Here is a 23,478-nt window from a genome sequence, read left to right on the forward strand (position 1 = left end):
AGGCCACCTTCCGGCCGGTGGTAGAGTCGGACAGAAGCTGTGGGGACCTGGGACGCCATGGGAGCCACTGGCGACGCTGAGCAGCCGCGGGGACCCGGCGGGGCAGAGCGAGGTGTCCCCGAGCATGGGGACGCGGGCGCAGCAGGGCAGCTAGTTCTCACGGTGAGGGCGCCCCCGGTGGGCCAGGGCCGGACGTGGGCTCGGGCCGGACAGGGCCTCGGGCTCCCGGGACCCTGGTCCGCGGGCGAGAGAACGCGGAGACTGGTGCTGCCAGGTTGTTGGCATTTTCGCAGCCCGACGACCTGGATTCAAATTCTGGTGCCTCTCTCTTAGCTAGGCGACGTGGACCAGTCCAGTCAACCCCCTGAGCTCCAGTTTGCTCTAATATAAAATAGAGATGATTAGTAGCTGCCTTATAGACTTGTGGGGATGGGGGGATGATAAATGCGGGTACGTCACCTGCCACAGAGTAGGCCCTCGGCAAATGCTGGGTCCCTTCCTCCTGCCGTTCCAGAAAAAGTGGATTTGGGACTTTTGAGTCTTCTTCCCTGTCAGAGTCTTCCGACTACTGCCCTTCTCCCCACCCCAAGGTCGGAGAGGTGGTGAAGGGATCTGAGAAGCAATGATGTCTAGGTTTAACTCTACACCCACCTCGGAACCCCACCCCACCCTATGTCACAGGCCTCGATGACATCTGCTTCCTTGGTCCCCACAGAATCCTTGGAACATCATGATAAAGCACCGACAGGTGCAGCGAAGGGGCCGCCGCTCACAGATGACAACAAGGTAGGGCTGTCCCTGATTGGACTTACCTTCCAAGCACCAGCTTGAATGGCAGCTTTGGGATCTCTACTACACAAGGCTGAGAAGAGATCTACAGCCAGTAGAAAGAGCAGTATACTGGGAAAGAGGAGACCCAGATTCTGTAACTGTTTGTGACCTTGAGCAAGTCACTTCCTTCTCTAAATTCATGCAAAATGGGGAGGGTAGATTGAACTCTTCCTAAGATCCCTTAGATTCACTGGCTCTGTGGTTGAGGCCTCTAAAGAGGCAATGTGGCATAGGGGTTAAGAACACAGGCTCTGGAGTCAGACAACTGAGTTTTAATGCAGGCTCTGACAAGCAACTTAACCTTTCTGAGCCTGTTTCCTCAAGAGTAAAACAGGGCTAATAGTAATGTCCTTCTCAGGGAAGGGAGAGAGCACAGATGAGCCCTTGGGATGATGGTTGTATTTCTTGACCTGGGTAGTATTTATAATTATTTGTCAAAGTAAGTGGATTTTTCTGCATGAATATTGTATTTTCCTAAAACACTTTTAAAATAATTCTCATTTCATGGAGTTTTATGAGAATGAAATAAAGTCATGCATCTAATGTGGTTTGCACATAGCTAGTTCTCAATAAAAGCTATTTGTTATTGCTGTTAAAGGATCCTATATCAGTAAGTAGCTCGACAGACTGGGAAAGGATATGTTTGGGCCATGTCTTCTGACTGTGTCTCTCCCCTGAATGCAGTTTCACAGATCCTGCCATCTCCATGGACCTCCTCCGTGCTGTCCTGCAGCCTAGCATCAATGAGGAAATCCAGACTGTCTTTAACAAGTATATGAAGGTGAGAGGAACACAAGGATAAAAGATTAACAGGGAGAAAGACTCGTGGGCAGCCCACTCCTTCCTGCATTAGCCCTTTTCCTGCCTCTATCTAGTACACACAGATATCTAAATTTTCTAATTCTGAAATCCAATCAATTTTTTTTCTCTTTTTGAGGATAATTTGAATACCCCTTCTGCCAGCTATTGTACGCATGAAATGAATTAAGTATAATGTGCGTAACACTGTTCCAGAAACATAATAAGCATCCAACAAGTGTTTTTATTACTTCTTTAATAATATCACCATTATTGTTATTTAAAAGTTTTTTCTGGGCCCCTAAAAAACTTCTACATGCCTCTACTTAAATGTTCCATAGATGCTTCAATCACAACATGTTCAGAACTGAACTTTTTGTTTTTCTTCCTTAACTCCTTCCTCTTGTGTTCATTCATTCATTCCAAAAGTATTTATCTACTGCCTACTATAGTGCCAGGCACTCTTCAAGGCACTGGGGATGCAGCATTAAACAAAACAATAACATCCTTGTTCTCTTTAAACAAATAAGTACTATATTAGGGAATGACAGAGGAGGATGGGGAGAGAGTGACCAGTGGGACGCAAGAGTGCTATTTTATATGTTGTAGCTAGGAAAACCCTCTCATAAGGGGACATTTGAGCAGAGACCTGAATGAAGTGAGGAAAGATCTGAGGGGTAAAGTAGTGCCCCCAGAGGGAACAAGGGCAAAGGCCCTGAGGCAAGAATGTGTTTGGCATGTCCAAGCAACACATTGGCCAGTGTGGCTGAGTAGACTGAGCAGGAAGGTAGAAGGAGAGATGGGCAGAGAGGTCACCAGGGTCCAACTCGTGAAGGACCTTGTAAGCCATGGTAAGAACTTTGGATTTTATTCTGAGTAAAATAGAGGCCCTTGGAGAGTTGAGCAGAACACATGATCTGAGCATTTTAAAAGGAGCGCTCTGTTGCATGGAGAATTGTCTGTAGGATGACCATGTAGGCGGCTTATTGAAATAGTTCTGACAAAAGATGATGGTGGGCTTGGGTGTTAGCAGTAAAGATGTTGGGAAAGACTGTATATATTTGAAAGGTAGCAACAAGATTTGTTGATGATTTGGGTGTGCAGGATGAAATATAAAGAGAAATGACTCCTGAGTTATTTGTCCTGAGCAACTATAAAAATGGAAATTGCCACTTACTTGAAACAAGGAAGACAGGAACAAGCAGAGGCAATCAGGAGCTCAGTTTTAGACATGTTAAATTTGAATGGTACCATCATTCACCTAGAATGGTATCATCATTCTGCCTTCCCTTTCATCTTCCTTATCCAGTTGTTAAGTCCTATACATTCCACTTCACGACCTGTTACACATGCCCCCTCTTCTCCCATGCCTCTTTCTTGGTTCATCCTTCATTATTTCTCACCTGGACTCCTGCTATAATCCCTAACTTCCTCTATTTTTGCCCTCTTTCAACCCACCGTCCAAAGAGCGGCCAGAGTAATCTCTAAAGTGTGTAAATCCAGTGGTGTCACTCCCTGTTTATATCCCTGAGTGACTTCCATTGTCTTCTGGGCCAAAATCCAAATTCCTTAACATGGCACATATGGTATACTGTGATCAGACCTCAGCCACCTCCCCCTCCATGTATGCCCTGTCGTAAGTTTATTTTTTTCTGTCCCTAATTTTAGCTTGTCCCAGAATGCACCATGCTTTCTCACACCTCCACACCTTTACATAATGCAGAAATAAAAAAATTAAGCCACTATGAAGAGGATAGGCTAGGATTCACTCCAGGATTGTTAGCCTCCAAAGCCCTTTCCTTATTGCTTCTCAATAGTGGATAACATAACTGAGGAACTTTCTCTCCTAGACAAGTGCTAGATAAACACAATTTGTGGCTCTGGGCTCCTTTCTTACATAGGCTGTGAAGAAACCTCCTTATTATATTTGTTTTCAGACAGGGTACAAATTATATCACTGCTTCCTGTAAGTTTATACTCTTGAGCGACCTCATCTGATCAATTTGATTATGTTACTAAATCTCACCTACTGACTCTCTAAAATTTTTTTTGATAGGTCATTTCTAGATATTGCTGATCTCATCCAAGACATTGCTACTGTTTATTGATTTATTTTCTAATTATTAAATGCATGTTTTTATTATAATAATATAGATTATAAAATGGATTGATGTGTGGATAGAGGGATGGATAAATAGATATTGTGATAAAGCAAATATAGCAAAATGTTAATTATGGACTAAGTGGTGGGTGTTGGATGTTCATTGAATAATTCTTGTAGTTTTTCTGTATGTATGAAAATTTTTATAAGAAACTTTTGGGAAAAATAATACAGATATTTAAAAAAAAAAAAAAAACTGAAAGTCATTAAAACTCACCTCTCAGAGATACCAACTGTTAAGAGTACCTATTCTCCCAGATATATTTGTGTATATGTTTGCTTGTGCATGTTTTTTTAAAAAAATTAGGATTGTTTTACACATATTGTTCTGCAACTTGCTTTTTTCACTCAACAATATATTTTAATCATGTTTCTAGGTCAGTACATAAACTTACCCTGTTTCTTTTGTAATAATTACAGAGAAATCTATTGTACAGATGTACCACAATTTAACTAACCAATCCCTAGAACATTTGGGTTGTTTCCAGTTTTTCTTTATTACGAACAGTGCTATAATGCATACCTTGAATGGACATCTTTGTTCACTTGTGAGAGTATTTCTGGGGGATAAATTCCTATAGATGGAATTGGTAGATGTTCCAGTTTGCTAATGCTGCCATTATGCAAAATACCAGAAATGGATTGGCTTTTATAAAGGGGGTTTATTAGGTTACAAATTTACAGTCCTAAGGCTATAAAAGTGTCCAAACTAATGCATCAACAAGAAGGTGCCTTCACTGAAGAATAGCCAGTGGCATGCAGAACACCTCTGTCAACTAAGAAGGCACGTGGCCGGCATCTGCTGGTCCCAGTTTGTGTTTTAGCCCCTCTCTCAGCTCCTGTGCATCCTTAGCTTAGCATCTCCAGGTGTCCTTCTGTCCACAATTCCAAGCATCTCTGAGCGTCTCTGTCAGCTCCCAAGCATCTATCCAAAAGTTTCCCTCAGCTGCAGTTGGGGCATTTTGTCCTCTCTTAGCATATCTGGAGCAAACTCTGGGCTGCCATTTCAAAGCGTCAGCAAGCATCTGGGCCTTGGCTTAGCATATCCCAGAGCATTTTCATCTCTCTTCTCTCCGTGTGAGCTCTCTTTAAAGGACACAGTAAACTAATCAATACCTACCGTGAATTGGCAGGATCAAATCTCCACAGAAACATTCAATCAAGAGGTCACACACTAATCAAAAAGATTAATCAATCTGCCCCCACAAGATTGCATTAAAGAATATGGCTTTTTCTGGAGGACATAATATATACAAACTGGCCCAGTAGATAAAAGGGAAAATACATTTTTCCCTCCAGAAAGATTGTGCCATTTTGCATTTCTACCAACAGTGTTTGAAAATGCCTCGTTCATGACCTGATTTCATTCTTGGTCCAGAGGTAGCATACACTCACCCCATGTATTCATCACACTCCCACTTCACAAGCTAGTTGTAAAGTATTCAAAATATTTTAACTGGCTTTCACTTAACCAGTAATCAATATTGAGCACCAGCATTAATCTCCAATTTTTAATTTTTTTGTTTTAAAGTTGCATGTGATCTGAATTTGATCAGATTAATTTTATCTGAAGAATTTTGCTCCTTAGGTCTGAAATCCAATCCTTTCACCCTCTTTCCTTAGTTTGATGTTAACAATAGAGAGATTTGACTTTGCTAAATATAAAATGACAGTACATTTCCATGGTTGTCTCTTATAGTAGGAGCATTGTTTACAGGTTCTAGAATTTTCCTATACCCAAGCAAAGCTTTCTTTTGGAAATACAACTTGGATTCTTTTTATGAATGTTTCCCAGGTGCCTCAGTTTGGGTCTCACATTACCTTGTTCCTGGGGTTTCAGGCTCAAGCTCTCCCTCTTACCCAGAAGAAGCATCTGTCTTCCTTTCCCTGGCCAGTTGGGGCCACTGGTGTCCTGGGAACCATGCCAAGTCTCACTCCTCCCTATTCCATAAATGTATCTTTCAGATTGAGCAAAATTAAAATTCAGTAGGACTTTCTGCTATCCGGATCTTTCCTGGCCTACCCTGGCTTTTTCACTCCCAGCACTGGCATTCTTTTTTTCTAACTACAGAAGTTATATATATGCATTATAAAAATGTAGAGAATATGGATAAGCAAAAAGAAGAAAACAATCATCCATAGTCTCACTGCTGTTATTATAGTATTTATCTTGGCAGCTCTCTTGTCTGGTGTATTTGCTTTTTGCTGTTTTACATAAATAGACTCATACTGTACCAAACTATTTTGATAAACTGTTTCCTTTACTTGCAGTATATCATGAATACCTTTTCATGTCAGAAAAAAATATTCTCTTTTATCACCCTTACTGTCATTTTTAACAGTTGCAAGTTATTGTCTGGATATGCCATAATTATCCTGTAGATGAACATTTAGGTTATTTTTCAGTTTTGTACTTTTAACTTGTTAATGCTGTAGAGACCATCCTTTGAATACCTCCATGATTACATCCTAAAGAGAGGGAATTGAGTGGGACCTGCTACAGCCTGGGATATGAATCAGTTTGATCCCAAAGCCATGCTCATAACCACATTTCCCTTCTACAGGAAAGTAGGATAAAAACTTTTGTTTTATATTCATTTCTCCTCAGATTGATACAAATATGCCAGAATTTCTGACCTTGTCCTCTGTTGTGCTTCACCCTAGTTCTTCCAAAAGGCAGCAATGAATGTGCGAGATAACATTGGGGAAGAAGTGGATGCAGAGCAACTGATCCAGGAGGCCTGTCGGAGCTGCCTGGAGCAGGTGAGACCAAAGGAGACAAGAGACGTAGGTACTCTGCTACCTAAGGGCTCTACTAAGAAGTGCGATCCCCTCATCAGTGGTATTTTGGGGAATGCCCAAGAAGCCCCTTACATCCCAATCGGGCTTGGAGCTGTTGCCAACAGAAAAGGGAAGGGAAGAAGAAGCTAACGTTTATCAAGTAGTTACTATATGCCAGGTACATGCATTATTCCATTTACATCTCAGAAGAAACCCTCTACAGAGGTATTTTTTAATCCTTACTTTGCAGTTGAGGAAATTGTGACTTAGAACAAGCAAGAGTTAGAATAGCTAAGGTCTGTCTCACCTCTGCAAGTGCTTGTTGGATCACCTTCAAGTAGTCACAGCCCCTTTTTATATCATGGAGACTATCACCCTTTCCACCTCTCTGCTTCTCATGGTGTGGTCAGGAGACATGACATCAAATCTATAAACGGCTGTGTTCCCAAGATAGTAGTGAACTTGTTTACATGTGTCAGCTGCTGTTATTATTAGGAATTGTCAGCCACGGTTCTGTTCACTTTTCTTCATTCTTTCTTCTTTCTGCTCCTCAAACTGAATAATTTCAATTGTCTTATCTTCAAGTTCTCTGATTCTTTCTTCTGCCACTTTCAGTCTGCTGTTGAACCCCTCTAGGGAATTTTTACTGTTATGGATTTCAACTCTGTTTGGCTCCTTTTCATAACTTCCATCTCTCTATTGACATTCTCTTCGTGTTCATCTATTGTTTTCCTGATTTCCTTTTAGTTCTTTGTCCATGTTTTCCTTCACCTCTCTGAGTATAATTAGGACCATTTAAAAAAAGTCTCTGTCTAGTATGTCCCAGGTCTTGTCCTTCACACTGAAGTTTTTTAAAGCTTTAATCTTCTCCTTTGCCTGGGGCATTGCTTCCTGTTTCTTTGTATGTTTTGTAACCTTTTGTTGAAACCTAGATATTTTGATATTTTAATGTGTTATTACTTAAGTTTAGACTCTGAGGCACCTGTTCCTTAAGTTGTATCTAGCTAGTTTTATGACAGAGCTAACAAACAACCAGACAAACAAAAAAAATAAGGAAAATAAAGAAAACACCTTTCTCAGTCTTTGCCAATTGACCTGTGTGGGTGCTCTCCTTTAGGGCTTACCCATACAGTGAATTTAGAGAGTAGCTCCAGGGCAAAGCACAGGGGCCACCCTGATCCTTTCTGATTACAGATATACTGTATGATTATGTAAGTAATGTCAAGGGTCTGGGGCAAGGACTAGGTCCATTTTGCATACCACTGTTGGGGCCTGGCACAGAACTTGGCACAGTTCTATATCATATGCACTCAGTAAATATTGGTTAAAGAATTAAATTCAAGAAAGTATTCTGGGATGCAAGTAAGTGTGAAGGTTTTATAAATTTTATCTTGATTCAGGTCAAACATGTAAGAATTTCATTAGCAAACTTTTGTTTGCCAGCAAATGTTATAAATAACCATAATATATTGCAGTCCTAGAGTGAATTAGTTAATTGGCCTCTTAAGAATTTGTTTAGCTTAAGTTTAATAGTCTATGAAAACCAGATCAGCTTTCACTGCAATGACAAGAAGGAATTCTGCCCTTTCAAAGCTGAGGTCCAGGCCCTAGTCTTGCTCCTTTCTGAGGCTGTACTTGTGTAGCTAGACAGCCAACCTCCCAGAAGATACTTCTCTCTCCTCTCACTATACTTATCCTCTTAGGACTAAACTCAAACTAATGCTTGTGGCTCTGGTTATGAAGAAATTTCCATCTTTGACAGCTAACAATCTCACAGTCAAGCATAGAAACTGGGTGAGGAGCCCGTGGGAGGGACATTGTGGTGGTTTGGAGCCGTAAGTAACCCAGAAAAAACATGTCCTTGAATTTAATCCATTCATTTGGGTGTGAACTTCCTGTAAGTAGGACTTTCCATGAGGCTACTTAGTTTAGGTGTGACCCACATCAATCAGGATGGGTCTTAATCCTTTTAAGCAGAATGAAATTCAGACAGAAAGCCACAGGGAACAAGAAGCTGAAACAGAACCTGGAAGAGAAGGAAGAGACCAGGAGATGCCGCTATGTGCCTGGCTATGTAACAAAGGAACCAAGGATCATTGGCAGCCAACCCCAGAATGCCAGAGTCTTCAGGGGAAAAAGCATTGCCTTGATGAAGCTTTGATTTGCCTCAAAACCATGAGTCAGTAAAATCCCATTGTTTAAGCCAAACCATTTCATGGTATTTGCTTGAGCAACCTATAAAACTAAAACAGACACCATCAATATGTCAGTAAACACACCATGGGGGTCCCAGAAGAAGAAGAAAGAGAGAAAGGGGCAAAGAGAATAATCAAAGAGATGATGGCTGAAAACTTCCCGAATTTAATGAAAAACGTAAATATTCACTTCCAAGACTCTCAGCAAACTCCAAACAGGATAAAATCAATTAGACCCATGTCATGGCATATTATAATCAAACTTTTGAATGCCAAAGATAGAGAGTTTGAAAGCCACAAGAGAGAATCACCATGTCACATTAACTGGAGCCTTGATAAGATTAAGTGTGAAGAAGGCAGTGGGATGACATAATTAAAGTGCTGAAAGGAAAAAATTGCCAACCAAGAATTCTATATCCAGCAAAACTGTCTTTCAAAAAAATGAGGCTGGGATTAAGACATTCCCAGATAAACGAAAGCTGATGGAGTTAATCAGTACTGGATTGGCCCTACAAGAGATGCTAAAGAGAGTTCTGCAGGTTGAAAGGAAAGGACAATAGAGAGTAGATTGAAGCAGCATAAACAAATAAAGATCTCTGGTGAGGATAATGACATAGGTAAATTTAAATGCCAGTTCTACTGTATTTTTGGTTTGCAACTCCACTTTTTACTTCCTACAGGATCTATAAGGCAAATGAGTAAATGAAATGGTAAATCATTGGTTTTGGGACTCAATGTATAAACAATGTAATTTGTGACAAGAACTACATAAAGGTAGGGGAACAGAGGTGTATAGGAACATAGCTTATATATACTATTGAAGTTAGGGTGGTTATCAAAGCAAACAAGATTGTTTGGTATAGATTTAGTATGTTAAATTTAAGCTCTATGGTAACTGTAAAGAAAATATTGGAGAATACGCAAGCTCATAGAGACAGAAATTTAGATTACAGATTGCCAGGGGCTGGGGGAATGGGGAGTTGATGCGTAATGGATGTAAGGTTTCTGTTTGGGGAGATGGGAAAGCTTTAGCAATGTAAGGTGGCGAGGGTGCTACAACATTGTGAATGTGATTGATCTCACTGAGTGGTATGCTTAGGAGTGGCTGACATGGGCAAGTTTATGTTGTATATATGTTCCCACAAAAATAAAAAAGAAAGAAAGAGCAATTAAAGAGACAATGACAGTTAAATGCAATACATAATCCTGGATGGAATCTAGCAAGGGAAGAGAAAAGGCTCAAAGGAATTATTGAGACATAAGAAAAAATTGGAATATAGAGTATAAGCTTTATATCAATGTTAAATTTCTTGAACCTAATAACTGTACTTCTTCACATAAGTGAATATCCTTGTTCTTAGGTAATATACATGGCAGTATTAAGTGTTGAAGGAGAATGATGTATATGACCTACACTCAAGGGTTAAGAAAATGGATTGATGAATAGATAGATAGATGGATAGATACGATGATACGGCAAATGTAATAAAATGTTAAAATTGGTGGATTGGGTATCTGGGGTGATAAGCCTGTATTGTAGTTCTCTTTATTGGGTTTGCATTATTTTTATAACTGTCCTACAAGTTTGAAAGTACTTTTAAATAAAAAGTTAAAATTTAAGAAAAAGAAAAAAGAAATCCTGCAGGCTCTGGGATGAAACCGAACCTTCTGAAGACCAGAGGGGACTCAGCTGAGAGCAAATGAATTGGAAAGGGCCAGGTCCATGGGACGCCTTGAGACTCTGTCCTTCAGGACAGATAGTAGGGCAGAGCAACACATGTGCAGTCTCTGGAAGGGGAACATTCATCATTTATGGTAGCGGGCCCCTGGAACAGCCTCCAGCAAAGGACCTTAGGGGTGAGTTGGCCCAACCCCTTTGTTATACAGATGGGGAAACTGAAGCCCAGAGAGAGGAAGGGACTTACCAAAGATCACAAAGGAGTCTTTAGCTCCTGCCACCCATCCCAGTGTTTTAACAGCAGACAGACTCAGCCAAGCAAAGCACCATGAAAACAATGAGCCCCCCTGCTGTTTTTCTGGAGCTTACCTACCAATGTGGATTCTGAAGGACAAACTGAGTTTGCCAGCTTAGGACCCTTTCTGCCAAGAGACTTTTCTGCCAATAGGGTAAGAACTTCCTCAGGTAAATCCTGCTCTGGATAAAATTTCTCCCTCTCTCTCAGGGGCACCACCTTTTCCTTCCACTTGGCATTCTGCCAGGCTCAACCTGGGTCAGCCAGTGGTTCCCAGCATCAGGCCTCCTGGGCCCACACAGAACCCCGGTCACACTGGAGGGCAGTGACCAGGTTTCTGGCCTGTGAGTCCTGGTAGCATTATGCCCTACCCTTGAGTAAACAAGCCTGGTTCTGGACACTGAGAACTGTGAATGTCTACAGACTTCCCTTGGGGGCCCATCTGGCCTGCTCTTGTTCAGCATTTGGGAGAGAAGGAACTCAGGCACACTTCTCGGATGAACAGCTCACAACAACTCTCGGAATTTGGTATAATCAGTGTATTTATAAACAACCAGAGAAATTGGAGCACTGACTTGCAACCCTGGCATATTGTAGTCACCTGGTGAGTTTTAAAAAATTCTGATGCTAGACACCACCCCCAGAGATTCTGATTCTGATTTTCTGGGTTGTGGCCTGAGCATCAGGATTTTCAAGACCAATGTGCAGTCAAGGGTGAGAACCCCTGAATTAGAGGGATTAAGAGAAATTCATCTTATATGGCAGGAAGTCAAAATAAGCCATCAAATCATCCCACTTTTTAAAGGATCATACAGGCTCAAGAATTATGGACCTCTGTTGATTTTGCTTTATTCTTTTGCTGATAGCATGGCAATCTTTCTTTGGTATACCACCCCTCTTGTTTCTGTCTACTTCCTCCCAGTCCTCTCTAGTTCCTAAGGTAGGTACGTGACCCAAATGGATTCATTGTGGTTCAGTGAGCTAATGAACCTCAAACCTTGGACTTTCTCTGAAGCTATTGGGAAAGAGAAGCTCTTTTTCTCCTGGACTGAAAGCTGGTGGTAGCCTGTGGGTCTGGAGTTTCTAGGGCCACCATGAAAAGAGAGAGGGCCTGGAAATGAAGCAACACCAGGATAGAAGAGATAAAGAGGAAAAGACACTGAACTCTGGTGATATCATCTGAACACCTGGGTCCAGCCCTGCATGATAATCCTAGATTTCAGTTATTGAGTCAATAAATTACAGGTTTTGTTTTGTTTTGTTTTGTTTAATGTTAATAATAATTTTCTGTGAATAATGAGATTTCACTTTGATGGGGTTTTTTATTTTGCTTATTTACATTTTCTAAATTTTCAACAATGACCAATAATTATGTTTTTAAATATCTATTTATATTCATATCTAGGAGTGCCATTGTATTGGGCCATAAAAAAATTTTAACCCAGTTTGGAATTAATAATGTATATAAAAATGGAAGCAAGAGGTGTTTACCAAATAAAAGTGATTGTTAAAACTTGGTCTTTTCCTTTCAGGCTAAGCTCCTGTTTTCAGATGGAGAAAAAGTAATACCCCGACTGACCCATGAGCTTCCAGGGATAAAGGTCAGAGTCACTGCATCCCCACAGGGGACCAATCAGGCTGGGAGGCTGGTGAAATATGTGACCCCAGGGAGGTTTCATGTGCCACTATTTGTAGAACCAGGTTCAAACTGTGTCATGCTGGGAGGGTTCTGAGGCCTGGGCCAGGGAGCTCCCTCTTCTGCAAAAGCTCCCAGGCAGTGGTCTCCACTGATTCCCTTCCCTTTTCTTCCAGCGTGGCCGGCAGGCAGAAGAGGAGTGTACCCATCGAGGAAGCCCCATCCCCAAAAAGGTAGAGTTTTTCAAGCTGGGAAGGGCCCTTCAGCTTTAGAAGAAGGTGCTGATCTTCCTAAATGCACCATGGGGTCCTTTTAGGCATGCGAGACAGGACCTTAGAAATAGTTACTCTCCCTCTTTACTCTCAAGCATCATTTGTTCTTTTCGGAAAACCATCTCTACCAACTGACCCTGGACCCACCATTTGGTAGGGTGAGATTTCCCATGGGGTCAGGCCTCTGACAGCTCTTCTTTGTGGCAGAGAAAGGGAAGGCCTCCAGGACACATCCTGTCCAATGACCGGGCAGCTGCAGGCATGGTGTGAGTAGGGGCCAACGGTGTGGTGATGTGGTGAGGGCTGAAGGGAGAGAGGGAGGAAGGGGCTTGGAGGGAAGGGGGCCAGAGTTCTGTGCCTGGCAAAATTAGATCACCAGGTAACCATTAAAGAGGGTTACCCTAGTTTGAGGGGTAAGGAGATACCTGTTTTATCTTGGTTTTGCCCCCGCTTAATTGAACACCAGAGTTTTGTAATTGTTATTAGCTTATATTGCATGCTCATAATATGCCAGTAACTGGTCTGAGCACCCTACATATTTTAACATTTAATACTTACAGCCACTCTCTAAAGAAGGTATAATTGATTATGCAAATAAGGAAACAGACTCAGAAAGATTACTTTCCCAAGGTCAGACAGCTAATAAGGGGGAAACTATACTACATTGCCTCCAGGATGGTAGTTTTGAAACATTTTTGAAGTAGCACAATCTCTCCTCCAAATCAAATCTTACATGGATGCCCAATATGTAAAGCAGAAGAAGCCAGAGCTGGTCTGGTTGAAGGAGGATGGAGACAGTAAGAAATCACGGGCCAAGGGGACAGAATGGTACTAATGGCCAAGTGCATTTATCTCCTACCTGAAGCAGTTTTGTTCCTCACTAGCATGAGATAGAGAAGGTACTTGCTGTTGTTATTACCTTTTGACAGATGAGAAAACTGCACCTCAGAGAGGCTCCTGGCCTTGCCCATGGCTAAGTGATACCAGAGCACGTACTCAGATGGCTTCTAGTGCAGTGCTTTGTTTCCTTTGAACCTCCTCTGATGGTTTACCTGGAAGAAATACACCCAGTGTTAAAGGGAGAGGGTGTGAGGAACCCTTACCACCAGCAGCAAACTTTCTCTAATCCTAAGTCTCACCTTGGAGAATTCACCTTTCTTCTTTCCTTCCAATCAGATGGAAACCAAAATCCTGTGAACCAATTCGCCGGGAGGGCCCCAAGGTAAGTTTTTCTGAGCATGGCAGTGACCACTATCCCAGGGAGACTCAACCAAGGCTTTGGGGCTCACCATGAGGGAAAAGGGCTACGAGTAGGAAATGAAGTGCACACTCCAGAGCCATATTCCCTGCCCCCACTGACACCAGCCTTCAGGAAGGATCCCAAGTAGGGACTGGAATTAGGAGCAAAGAAAAGAAAAGGAAAGGACTTGAATCTTTGCTGGAGAAGCCTTCTCCTTGTAAAAGCTTGTGACCACTAATATTTATTCAGTGCTTAATATGTGACAGGCACCATCCTAAACCTTTTCTATGGATTATCTCATTTAATCTTTTCAACCACCTTATAAGATAGATTGTTACCATTCTCTAGTTAAGGAGTCTCCTTTCCTGCCAGCTCCCCTGTGAGCAAGAAATTATCTTATTTTATCTAATTATCTTATATTCTTAATATACTTGAGTATACACTGAAGACTCCTTTCTTCAGTAAAGTAGATAAAATGCTGCTGCTGTGGTTGAGACTGTGTCTAGTAGACATTGTCCACCTCTTGTCTGACAAGCCCTTTCTGCTTTCACTCTGGTAATCCCCTCTTTCTTCTATAACTCTTTACTCCCTTAGAGCTGGTGATACTGCATTCTCCTAGACCTTTCTGTTCCTCTCCATACATTCCTTCTCTCTTTTTTGTGAGTTCTTCCTCAACATGACCCATATATGTTAGTGTTCCCCAGACTTACCTCCTTGGCCCACTTGTCTTCGCCACCTAAAGTTTCTTTCTGGAAGAACCATCTACTCTCATGTTTTAGGAATCACCCGTGTGGTAAAGCTCCCAGAACTCTTTGTCCCAGATCTTTCTTTGCAGTTTGACTTTTATATCCTTCTGCCTGCTGAAGGATATAACCTCTCTGCCTGGAGGTTCCCTCAGAACCTCAGACTCAGTATATCCAAAATTGAACTCAGAATTGTTCATCACAGATCCTCTGTTAAGACACTCTACTTTAGTCATCTGTGCTTCTTCCTTTCCTTCACCTCCCTGTATCCACTCAAGTCCTGGGTGATTCTGCCTCCTAAATATATCAGACTTCCTATTCCCCTCTTCATCCCTACTACTGTCCTAATTCAGGCCCTCATCTTCTTTCAAAACGGCTTTATTATAACAGCGTCTAAACTGGCCTCTCGGCTTATGGTTTTGCTGTCTCTAATCCATTGTCCACATTGCTGGAAGGGTGAGTTATCTTTAAAACATACCTGACTCTGTCACTTCCTGTTGAGAGGCTTTCAACAATGCCCTGTTGCCTACAGGACAAATAAAATGCAAACCCCTACACATAGCATACTAGGGCCTCCAGTCTTTCCCTGTTTCCTTCTTCAGCTTCATCAGTTGCCACTCCCTAATTTTGCTCTCTCCTTTAGAACACAGAAATGCTGGTAGTTCCTCCAACATACCAAGCCAACTCTCACCTGGTTTTATCCATGCTACCTGGAATTCCCTCCTTCCTCCCCTCTACCTGCCTGACTCCTGCTCCCTCTTTCAGAATTAACTTGGGAATTACTTCTCTAAGGAGGCCTTCCTGGCTAAACCCTCCCCCTTGATACCCCTCATATAATGCCCTGTACTCATCTGTATCATTGCCACATTGCATGATGGTATCATTATCTAAACATATGTCTGTGGACTCCTGGAGCCTTTATCTTATTCATCTCTCTACACCAGTATCTAGCCCAGGGCCTAGCAAATAGTTTCCTCAATGAACTGTTGAATAAAGGGCAAGGGTGGTGGTAGGAGAAGGCAGAAGGAGGTGTGTTTCTGTCCTGTGCACCAGATTAAACCTCACCCTAACCAGCCTCTCTATTTTTTTTTTATATAGTGGGACCCAGCTCGGCTGAATGAATCTACTACCTTTGTGCTGGGATCTCGAGCTAACAAGTAAGTGTAAGAGTTTGGTGCTGAGGGAGGGGGAACCTCAGGGGTTCACCACTAGGACTGCAGTGCTAGAATACTAACCTCTCATCTGTTCCCTTCCAGGGCTCTGGGAATGGGAGGCACCAGAGGGAGAATCTACATCAAGCACCCCCACCTCTTTAAGGTAGGTGAGTGCTGGGAATTAGCCAGGCCATTGCACTGGGAGTAGAAGGCATTGAAAATTGTAGATGGTACAGAGAGACATGAACCAGGCACTGCTCTGGGAATCAGGACATCTGGGTTCTAGTTGCCCCTCTGCTGTTAACTTTTACCCTTTGTGATTTACTCAATACTCTGTGCCCAATAATAACTGCTAGTTTCCTTGCCTTTTTATTGTGTGCCAAGCACTGTTTTAAGTGCTGTACTTACGTTATTGCATGGAATTGTCCTTTAAGATTATTGCATGGAATTGTCCTTTAAGATAGGTATTGCTATCTTAAAGAAAAAAGAAAAAAAAAACAAACAGCAGTTGAGAAAGGCTAAGTGACTTTGCCCAAAGTCAGTCAGCTAGTAAGTGGTGAATCAGGATTCAAATCCTGTCTGTCTTCACCAGATCCTAGCTTTTAACCACTGGTTTAGACAGTAGTAACTCTTTTCAAATAGGGGTCTCCTCTCCTGGGGGCAGCTGTGCTGTAGTCTCCACTGTTGAGAAAATCATGAATTCATTTACCATCTGGAATTAATCTGTATTTTATTAGTCACAAAATATGGTAGAAAGATAGTAGGACATGTATGTTCAAAACATGTTTTTTGTATTTCTACATAAGGCTGGGTATCCCTTGCCAGATCCTTTAGGGTCCCAGAGTCATGGACTTTATCTGCCACGTTCTGTGCACATTATTTGGTTTGCAAGTTCTTTGAAGAGCAGACCACTTCCTGTCTTTTCTACATTACATTATAGGATTCCCAATACCTAGACAATTTAGCCTACTTGCTACTTTTTCATTTTCCTTTCTTTGTGTCTTCGTGCCTGCTCTTCCCTTCACTTGAATGCCTTCCTCCCCTATCACTGCTTGTCTATTCTTTAAGATCCACCTCCTCCAAGAGCTTTGCTTGCATCATCATCTAAATGAATATGCTCTTGGACCTTGTTCGCATTCCTGTTGCACAACGGTTAAGCATGTGGCTTCAGTCCTGGTTCCATTACTCACTAGCTGTGTGACCTTGGCAAGTGGCTGCACATTCCTGAGCCCGTTTCATCATCTGTAAAATGGAAATGATGATAAATCGACATCTCAGGGTGAAAAGAATTAAGAGAGAGTGCAGTAAAGCACCCAGGACAGTGCCTGGCATATACTGAAAGCTCAACAAACAGTAATCGTGATTAGCAGCAAAGTGAGCCCAAGACAATGGTATGCAGCCTTTGGCACCGCCCATGCATGTGCATACCTGTGAGTGTATATGCTCTTTACTGGGTTTTTTTCCCTCTTCTTTTTTTCTTTTTTGTAATTAGAGAAGTTGTGGGTTTACAGCACAATCGTGCATAAAATACAGGATTTCCATATACCACCCTGTTATTAACAACTTGCATTGCTGTGGTACATTTGTTACAATTGATGAAAACACCTTTTTATAATTGTACTATTAACCTTTAGTGGTTTTTTGCTTGGTGAGATCATACTATATTGTTCTCTGACTTTATTATTCCACCCCAAAATTCATTCATTCTTTGAATAAATATTTACTGACTACCTATTATATATTGGGTACTCTTAAGGTGCTGGAAATAAATCAGTGAACAAAACAGTCAACACTCCTTGCTCTCTTAGAACTTACATTCTAGTGCAGGGCAAACTATGGCCTGTGAGCCAAATCCAGCCTGTCACCTGTTTTTGTGCAACTCAGAGTTTTTACATTTTTAAAGAGTTGTGTTAAAAAAGAAAAAAGAAAGAAAGAAAGAAAGAAATGCAAAGAGATATATGTGCCTGACAAAATATTTACTTTGGCCCTTCACAGAAAAGTTTGCCAACCACTGTAAACCTAGTGGATAATATCTTAGAGATTTTTCCATGTTATTTAATTGTCTCCCTCATTTTATTTTAAGAACTGTATAGATTTTATAGAACAGATATCCCATAATTTATTTAATCATTCCCCTTTTGATGGATATTTAAATTTTTTCCAATGTTTTATTATAAATGATGCTGCACCAAAAATCTTTGTTCCATTGACCTTGTATACATGTGTAGGTGATTCTGAAGGGTAAATTTCTGGAACTGGAATTGCTGGGTCAGAGACTGCACTCTTTTTTTTTTTTTTTTTTTTTAATCTTCATTTTATTGAGATATATTCACATACCATGCAGTCATACGAGACTGCACTCTTTAAAAATTTTTATTAATACTTATAATACCTAGGAAGTAAAATAATTATTTAAACCCAAAGGGTGGAGATCATGCAAACCAGACTTTCCAGCTTTGTCTCTATTTCAAATATTTGGCCTATTTTATAAAACCTGCCTTTATTGAGCTCTTAACTATGTGTCAGATGCTGTATTTACCCTTTCTATATACTATCTCACTTATTCTTTTTTCTTTAACTTAAATTGTATTTATTTTTAAGAATTGGTAACATTCTACTGGTTCACATTTCAAAAGGTAACACAGGGTATACATTAAAAATCTCCTTTTCATCCCTCTCCAAACACCCAGTTCTCCCTCACCCAGAGGCGGTGTTATCAGTTTCTTGGACACCTTTTAAGAGATGGTTTAAATATATAAATACAAATAGGTGTGCCTGTTCATTTCCCTTATTTATAATGCAAATGGTACTTTACCTGAAATTATTTTTCTTCTTACTCATAATTTTATTGATCCTTTAATATCACTACCTAAAGAAACTTCCTTTTTATTTTATAGCTGAATAGTATTTCATTGCATGAATATGTCATAGTTCATTTAGTCAGTCCCTATTTGTAGATATAAAGGGGTTTTTTCCCCATTTTTCTTGTATTGCAAACAATGCTTCAGTAATTTTTATATATTTTTTTTTTCTTCCCCTGTCCCCTCTATCTTTTCATCCACCCAATTTTAGTTGATTAAAGTATCCTTCTTAGTGGGGGTTTTTTGTGTGTGTGCCGTTCAATATGCTTATACCCCTGTTGCCAGATTTGTCAGTTTGACCCCAACTATTAAGGATAAGAAAATAAATACTTACATTATCTCCCACCTTCTTTCCATTTTCTCTCCCAATTGTTAATGATATCATGTCTGCTTCATTTACATTCTGTTCTGTAGCCATAATCCTCACAATTTGTTTTGGTCTTAATCCTAAATTTATGTACATGTGATGCTCATTGTTAGACTGTTGCTATAGTTGTTTTTTCTCTTTCCTGCACTCCTTCCACTGTGTGTATGTGTGTGTGTGTGTGTGTGTGTGTGTGTGTATGGTAACATATATACATCACATTTCCCATTTTAACCACTTTCAAGTCTACAATCAATGGTGTTAATTAATTCACAATGTTGTGCCACCATCAACCACCATCTATTACCAAAACTTTTCTATTACCCCAAACAGAAACTCTGTACCTATTAAGCAATAACTCCGAATCCCCTACCTCTGTTCCTGGTAACTTCTAATGTTCTTTCTGTCTCTGTGAAGTTGCATGCTCTAATTATTTCATATAAGTGAGATCATATAATATTTGTCCTTGGGTGTCTGGCTTATTTCACTCAACATGGTGTCTTCAAGGTTTATCCATGTTGTAGCTTGTATCAGAACTTCATTCCTTTTTATGACTGAATAATATTCCATTGTATGAATATACCACATTTTGTTTATCCATTCTTCTGTTCATAGACACTTGGGTTGCTTCCACCTTTTGGCTTTTGTGAATAATGCTGCTATGAACACTGCTGTGCAGATATCTGTCCAAGTCCCTGCTTTCATTTATTTTGGGTTTATACCTAGAAGTGAGATTGCCAGGTCATATGGTAATTCCATACTTAACTTTCTGAGGACCCTCCAAACTGTTTTCCACAGCAGCTGCACCATTTTAAATTCCCACCAACAATGCACAAGGGTTTCTATTCCTCCACAACCTCACCAAAAGTTGCTTGTATTTTCCATTTCTTTAATATAAGCCATTCCAGTGGGTGTGAAGTGGTATTTCTCTGTGGTTTAAATTTGCATTTCCATAATGGCTAATGATGTTCAGCATCTTTGTGTGTGCTTTTTGGCCATTCGTACATCTTCTTTGGAGAGCTTTCTCTCTTATTCTTAACAACAACCCTTTGAGAGAAGTGTTAATATTCTCCATTTTACAAATGAGAGAACTGAGACTCAAAGAAATTATTACCCTGGTTTACACCATGTAATTAGTGGCAGAAACCAATATTTAAACCTTGTTTGTCTAACTCCAAAAACAAGATCCTGACCGTGATGCTGTTCTGCTTCCCTCAGTGCATGAAGTGTTCTGATTTCTGTTTTAGAAAATATGGTCACCATAATAAGCCACCTGAGATCATTTTTTCAAAAGAGGAGGCCCCAAATAAATAATCACCAGTCCCTCCCATGCCAGAGATGCAGTGTTTTCAGAAAGGCAAGGGTTGGGATTAGAAGTGCCGTAAATCTCCAGGAACTGGGTTCCATGCCCTGGCCTCCTGGGAACTGGCTGGGCTTGCTCTGAAAAGATTGATGAGCCCTCCACATCCACCAGACTAGAACAAGACCTTGTTGGGAGCCAAGAGTATGCTTCTGGACCAAAGAGAAGAGGGCCGCTCGCACCAGGCTAACGTCTCCCCTGTGACTTCATCCCTCACAGTATGCAGCTGACCCCCAGGACAAGCACTGGCTGGCGGAGCAGCATCACATGCGGGCAACAGGGGGGAAGATGGTAAGCATTATTCATGTGACACTGTCAAAGACCGACCCAGGCCAGGGACCAGGGTTCTGGCGGTGGCAGCTTCCCTCCAAATATGGGAGACACCAAAGCCTGGTGAATGTGGGAAGGGAGGCTTGTGGACAGAACTCGAATTCCTGGATTCCCTTCCCTGTCCCTAGGTCTCCTACACCTGTCCCTCACCCTCCCAGCCCATCCTCCCAAGTCCACATATTTGGATCATATTAGCTGAGCATAGAAACAGCAGATGCAAGCCACACTACTACTTTTTCAACACATGCCCATTGACAGATTTCACACATCAGTCACAACACACTTCCACCAGACACAGCTATGGAATCCTTTCTCAGAACAGTACTCCAGGCAGTACCACTTGCCAGTAGGAGTTAGCATGTGAAATGAAATTTTCTTGCCACACCTGGCAGCCCCTTTCAGAAGCAACTTTTCTTAAACACAGCTCAAATAGAGCAACAGCCCTGGGGGAATCGTTGTATGTGTTCTAAAACTATGGTGGAGGGCTTTGTCCATCACACGCAATGTCCCCCACCTGAGGACTCACTTAGGACTTTCTTATTAGAATGTAGTGGCTTCCTCGCAAACCAGCATGCTATCTCCTTTCTGGTAATGAAAGCTGTCTTTTATTTTACTACTCTATATATGCCTACACCTAATCCAAAAAAAGATTTCAGGGTACTTAGCAGGGATACATAAAATAGAACATAAATAAGAAATAGATGGAATAAAAAGGAAAGGCAGGACCTAAAATTATGCCAAGAGCAAGACTAGTTTAAAAATGTTTTTTTATTTAGATTGTTGTACTCAGATACCTGTGCACTTCTGTGGGTGTTAGCAAATTAGGTTCTAGGCTCCAAGACACCTGATCTGTCACATAGTTCACAGTACCCATAAGATGAAGACAATCAAATTACTCAGGGGATACAGTTATTCTTGATCCTAAGACTAGAAAGAAAGTCTCCCACAGAAGAATTTCCAATGTGATGAACAACATCTCCTACATGTGATAGACTCCCAGGAGGGCTTGCTCCCTGTGCAGGCGATGACATGGTGCCAGAGCAGTTCTGCAGGCCTGGACCACACTGCATAGGTCCAACCCACCCGCCAAACCCCTACCCCTATCCCCAGCAACTGAGCCTGGACCTTCACAGCCCCACCCCTCCCCCCCGACCCTGGCATGCCTGAACCCCACCCATGCCGCAGACCAAGCTCCCCTCCCCTGACATGGGTTCCCTTTGCCACAAAGCTCAATTATCTTAGTCCCCAGAGTTAGCATGTCTTCCTCCCTCTGATTTCCTGTTTCCATGTATCTTTTCTAGCTCTCTTGCCATGTTGTTGTAAGCCACTCAGGTCCTTTTTTAAAAGAGGACAAGGCTATAAATAAATAACCAGACACCAGTTCCACTCCCCCAGCAAAGTTTATGTTTGAATGAAAGATTGTCCTAAGGAACATTCCTCAGACAGTCTCTCCCTACTTACTGTCTCCCACTAAATTGTAAACTACACACATACACACCCTCTAGTAGCAGGCCTTACATTAAGCAGGTGTTTAATAAAGGGTTACTGAGTAGGAGTGAAAATAATCAGAAGCATTAACTACTCTCTTTGCTGCCAGGCCTACCTCCTCATCGAGGAGGACATCCGGGACCTCGCTGCCAGCGATGACTACAGGTAAAATCAGTGGGTCTTCTGTCCCCTACCCTATCTCCAGGCTTCCCTGCTGTAACTTCCCTCCTCAATGTCTCTTACAGGGGATGCCTCGACCTGAAGTTGGAGGAGCTGAAATCCTTTGCACTACCGTCCTGGATGGTTGAGAAGATGCGAAAATACATGGAGACACTACGGACAGAGAATGAGCATCGTGCTGTTGAAGCACCTCCACAGACCTGAGGCTGGGTCCCCTGGCTACTTGACAGCCCTCCTCCAAAGCCTTTGTTCTCACATGGCTGAGGCCACCACTGGGACTGCTCCTGGATGGATCTCAGTGGTGTTAAGCTGTGCCTGGGCTGGTTTGTAGTGACTCACTGCAAGCCCCCCAGACTGGCCAGTGGTTCTATATTTGTAAAGTTGTTGGGATAAGAAGCAATTAAACAGTTTTTAATAAACACAGATGGTGAGCCTGCTGTGCAGTCTGCTATGTGGGGGCTGAGAAAACATATAAGAGCTCTAGATGGAAGTGGTATAGGAAGAAAAGACCAGATACCCCTTCTCCTATCCCAGGTTAGACCCAGGAAGGTCCCACTGCTCCATGCCTATCTTCTTTATGAGACCAGGCTGGGAAAACCATGTGCCTTGCCAACATTCCCTGTCCCTCTCTTTCTTATTTTTTCACCGAACTATAGTATGCACATAGCAGAATGTGATAGCTAGTCCCATAGGGGTTGATGAGACCATATGAATGAAAAATGCAGAGGCATTTACTACCCCCATTTTACAGTTTAGAACATTAACTACCTTGCCCAAGGCCACACGGGCAAACCAATTGGAGAAGTAGAACCCATGAACCCATGATTCTGATAGGGAGTCTTCTGCTTTGGCCATCAGTCTCTAATTCACTCCCTTGCAGGGATTTTCATACACTGGGGACCCAACAAAGGTACCCAGGTTATACACTGGGGGGAGGAGCAGGGGGTTCTGTTTTGGGAGAAGGATGCCAGTGTCACAAGATAGAAGGCACCCCCTTCCCCTGGGAGAAGGGATCAAGGCCGGGCGTGCCAGGCGTATATGATAAGCACCGCAAGGCGTTTCCACTGAAGGGGAAACCTCACTGAGGAGGTTCATCCCATATGGGCTTTTT

At 41.8% G+C, this 23,478-nt stretch overlaps 1 protein-coding gene across 1 annotated transcript; it reads left to right on the forward strand.

Annotated features, from left to right (window-relative positions):
• DNTTIP1 (deoxynucleotidyltransferase terminal interacting protein 1) lies at positions 1-22,788 on the forward strand. The gene is made up of 13 exons (XM_037811568.1): positions 1-162; positions 716-786; positions 1,516-1,612; positions 6,455-6,553; positions 12,272-12,340; positions 12,552-12,608; positions 12,855-12,913; positions 13,824-13,869; positions 15,729-15,787; positions 15,887-15,947; positions 20,589-20,660; positions 22,297-22,352; positions 22,433-22,788. Exons 1-13 carry the CDS (start codon positions 58-60, stop codon positions 22,569-22,571), a joined length of 990 nt encoding a protein of 329 aa, XP_037667496.1. The 5' UTR covers positions 1-57; the 3' UTR covers positions 22,572-22,788.
• The last annotated feature ends 690 nt before the right edge of the window (positions 22,789-23,478 follow it).

The sequence above is a fragment of the Choloepus didactylus genome, chromosome 19 (assembly GCF_015220235.1).
Source record: "Choloepus didactylus isolate mChoDid1 chromosome 19, mChoDid1.pri, whole genome shotgun sequence".
NCBI classification, from domain to species: Eukaryota; Metazoa; Chordata; class Mammalia; order Pilosa; family Megalonychidae; genus Choloepus; species Choloepus didactylus.

Coding starts and splice junctions, on each gene's coding strand:
- DNTTIP1 (XM_037811568.1), top strand. CDS start 58: ATGGGAGCCACTGGCGACGCTGAGCAGCCGCGGGGACCCGGCGGGGCA. Junction 787..1,515: donor CGCTCACAGATGACAACAAG/GTAGGGCTGTCC, acceptor CCCTGAATGCAG/TTTCACAGATCCTGCCATCT. Junction 12,609..12,854: donor GAAGCCCCATCCCCAAAAAG/GTAGAGTTTTTC, acceptor TCTTTGTGGCAG/AGAAAGGGAAGGCCTCCAGG.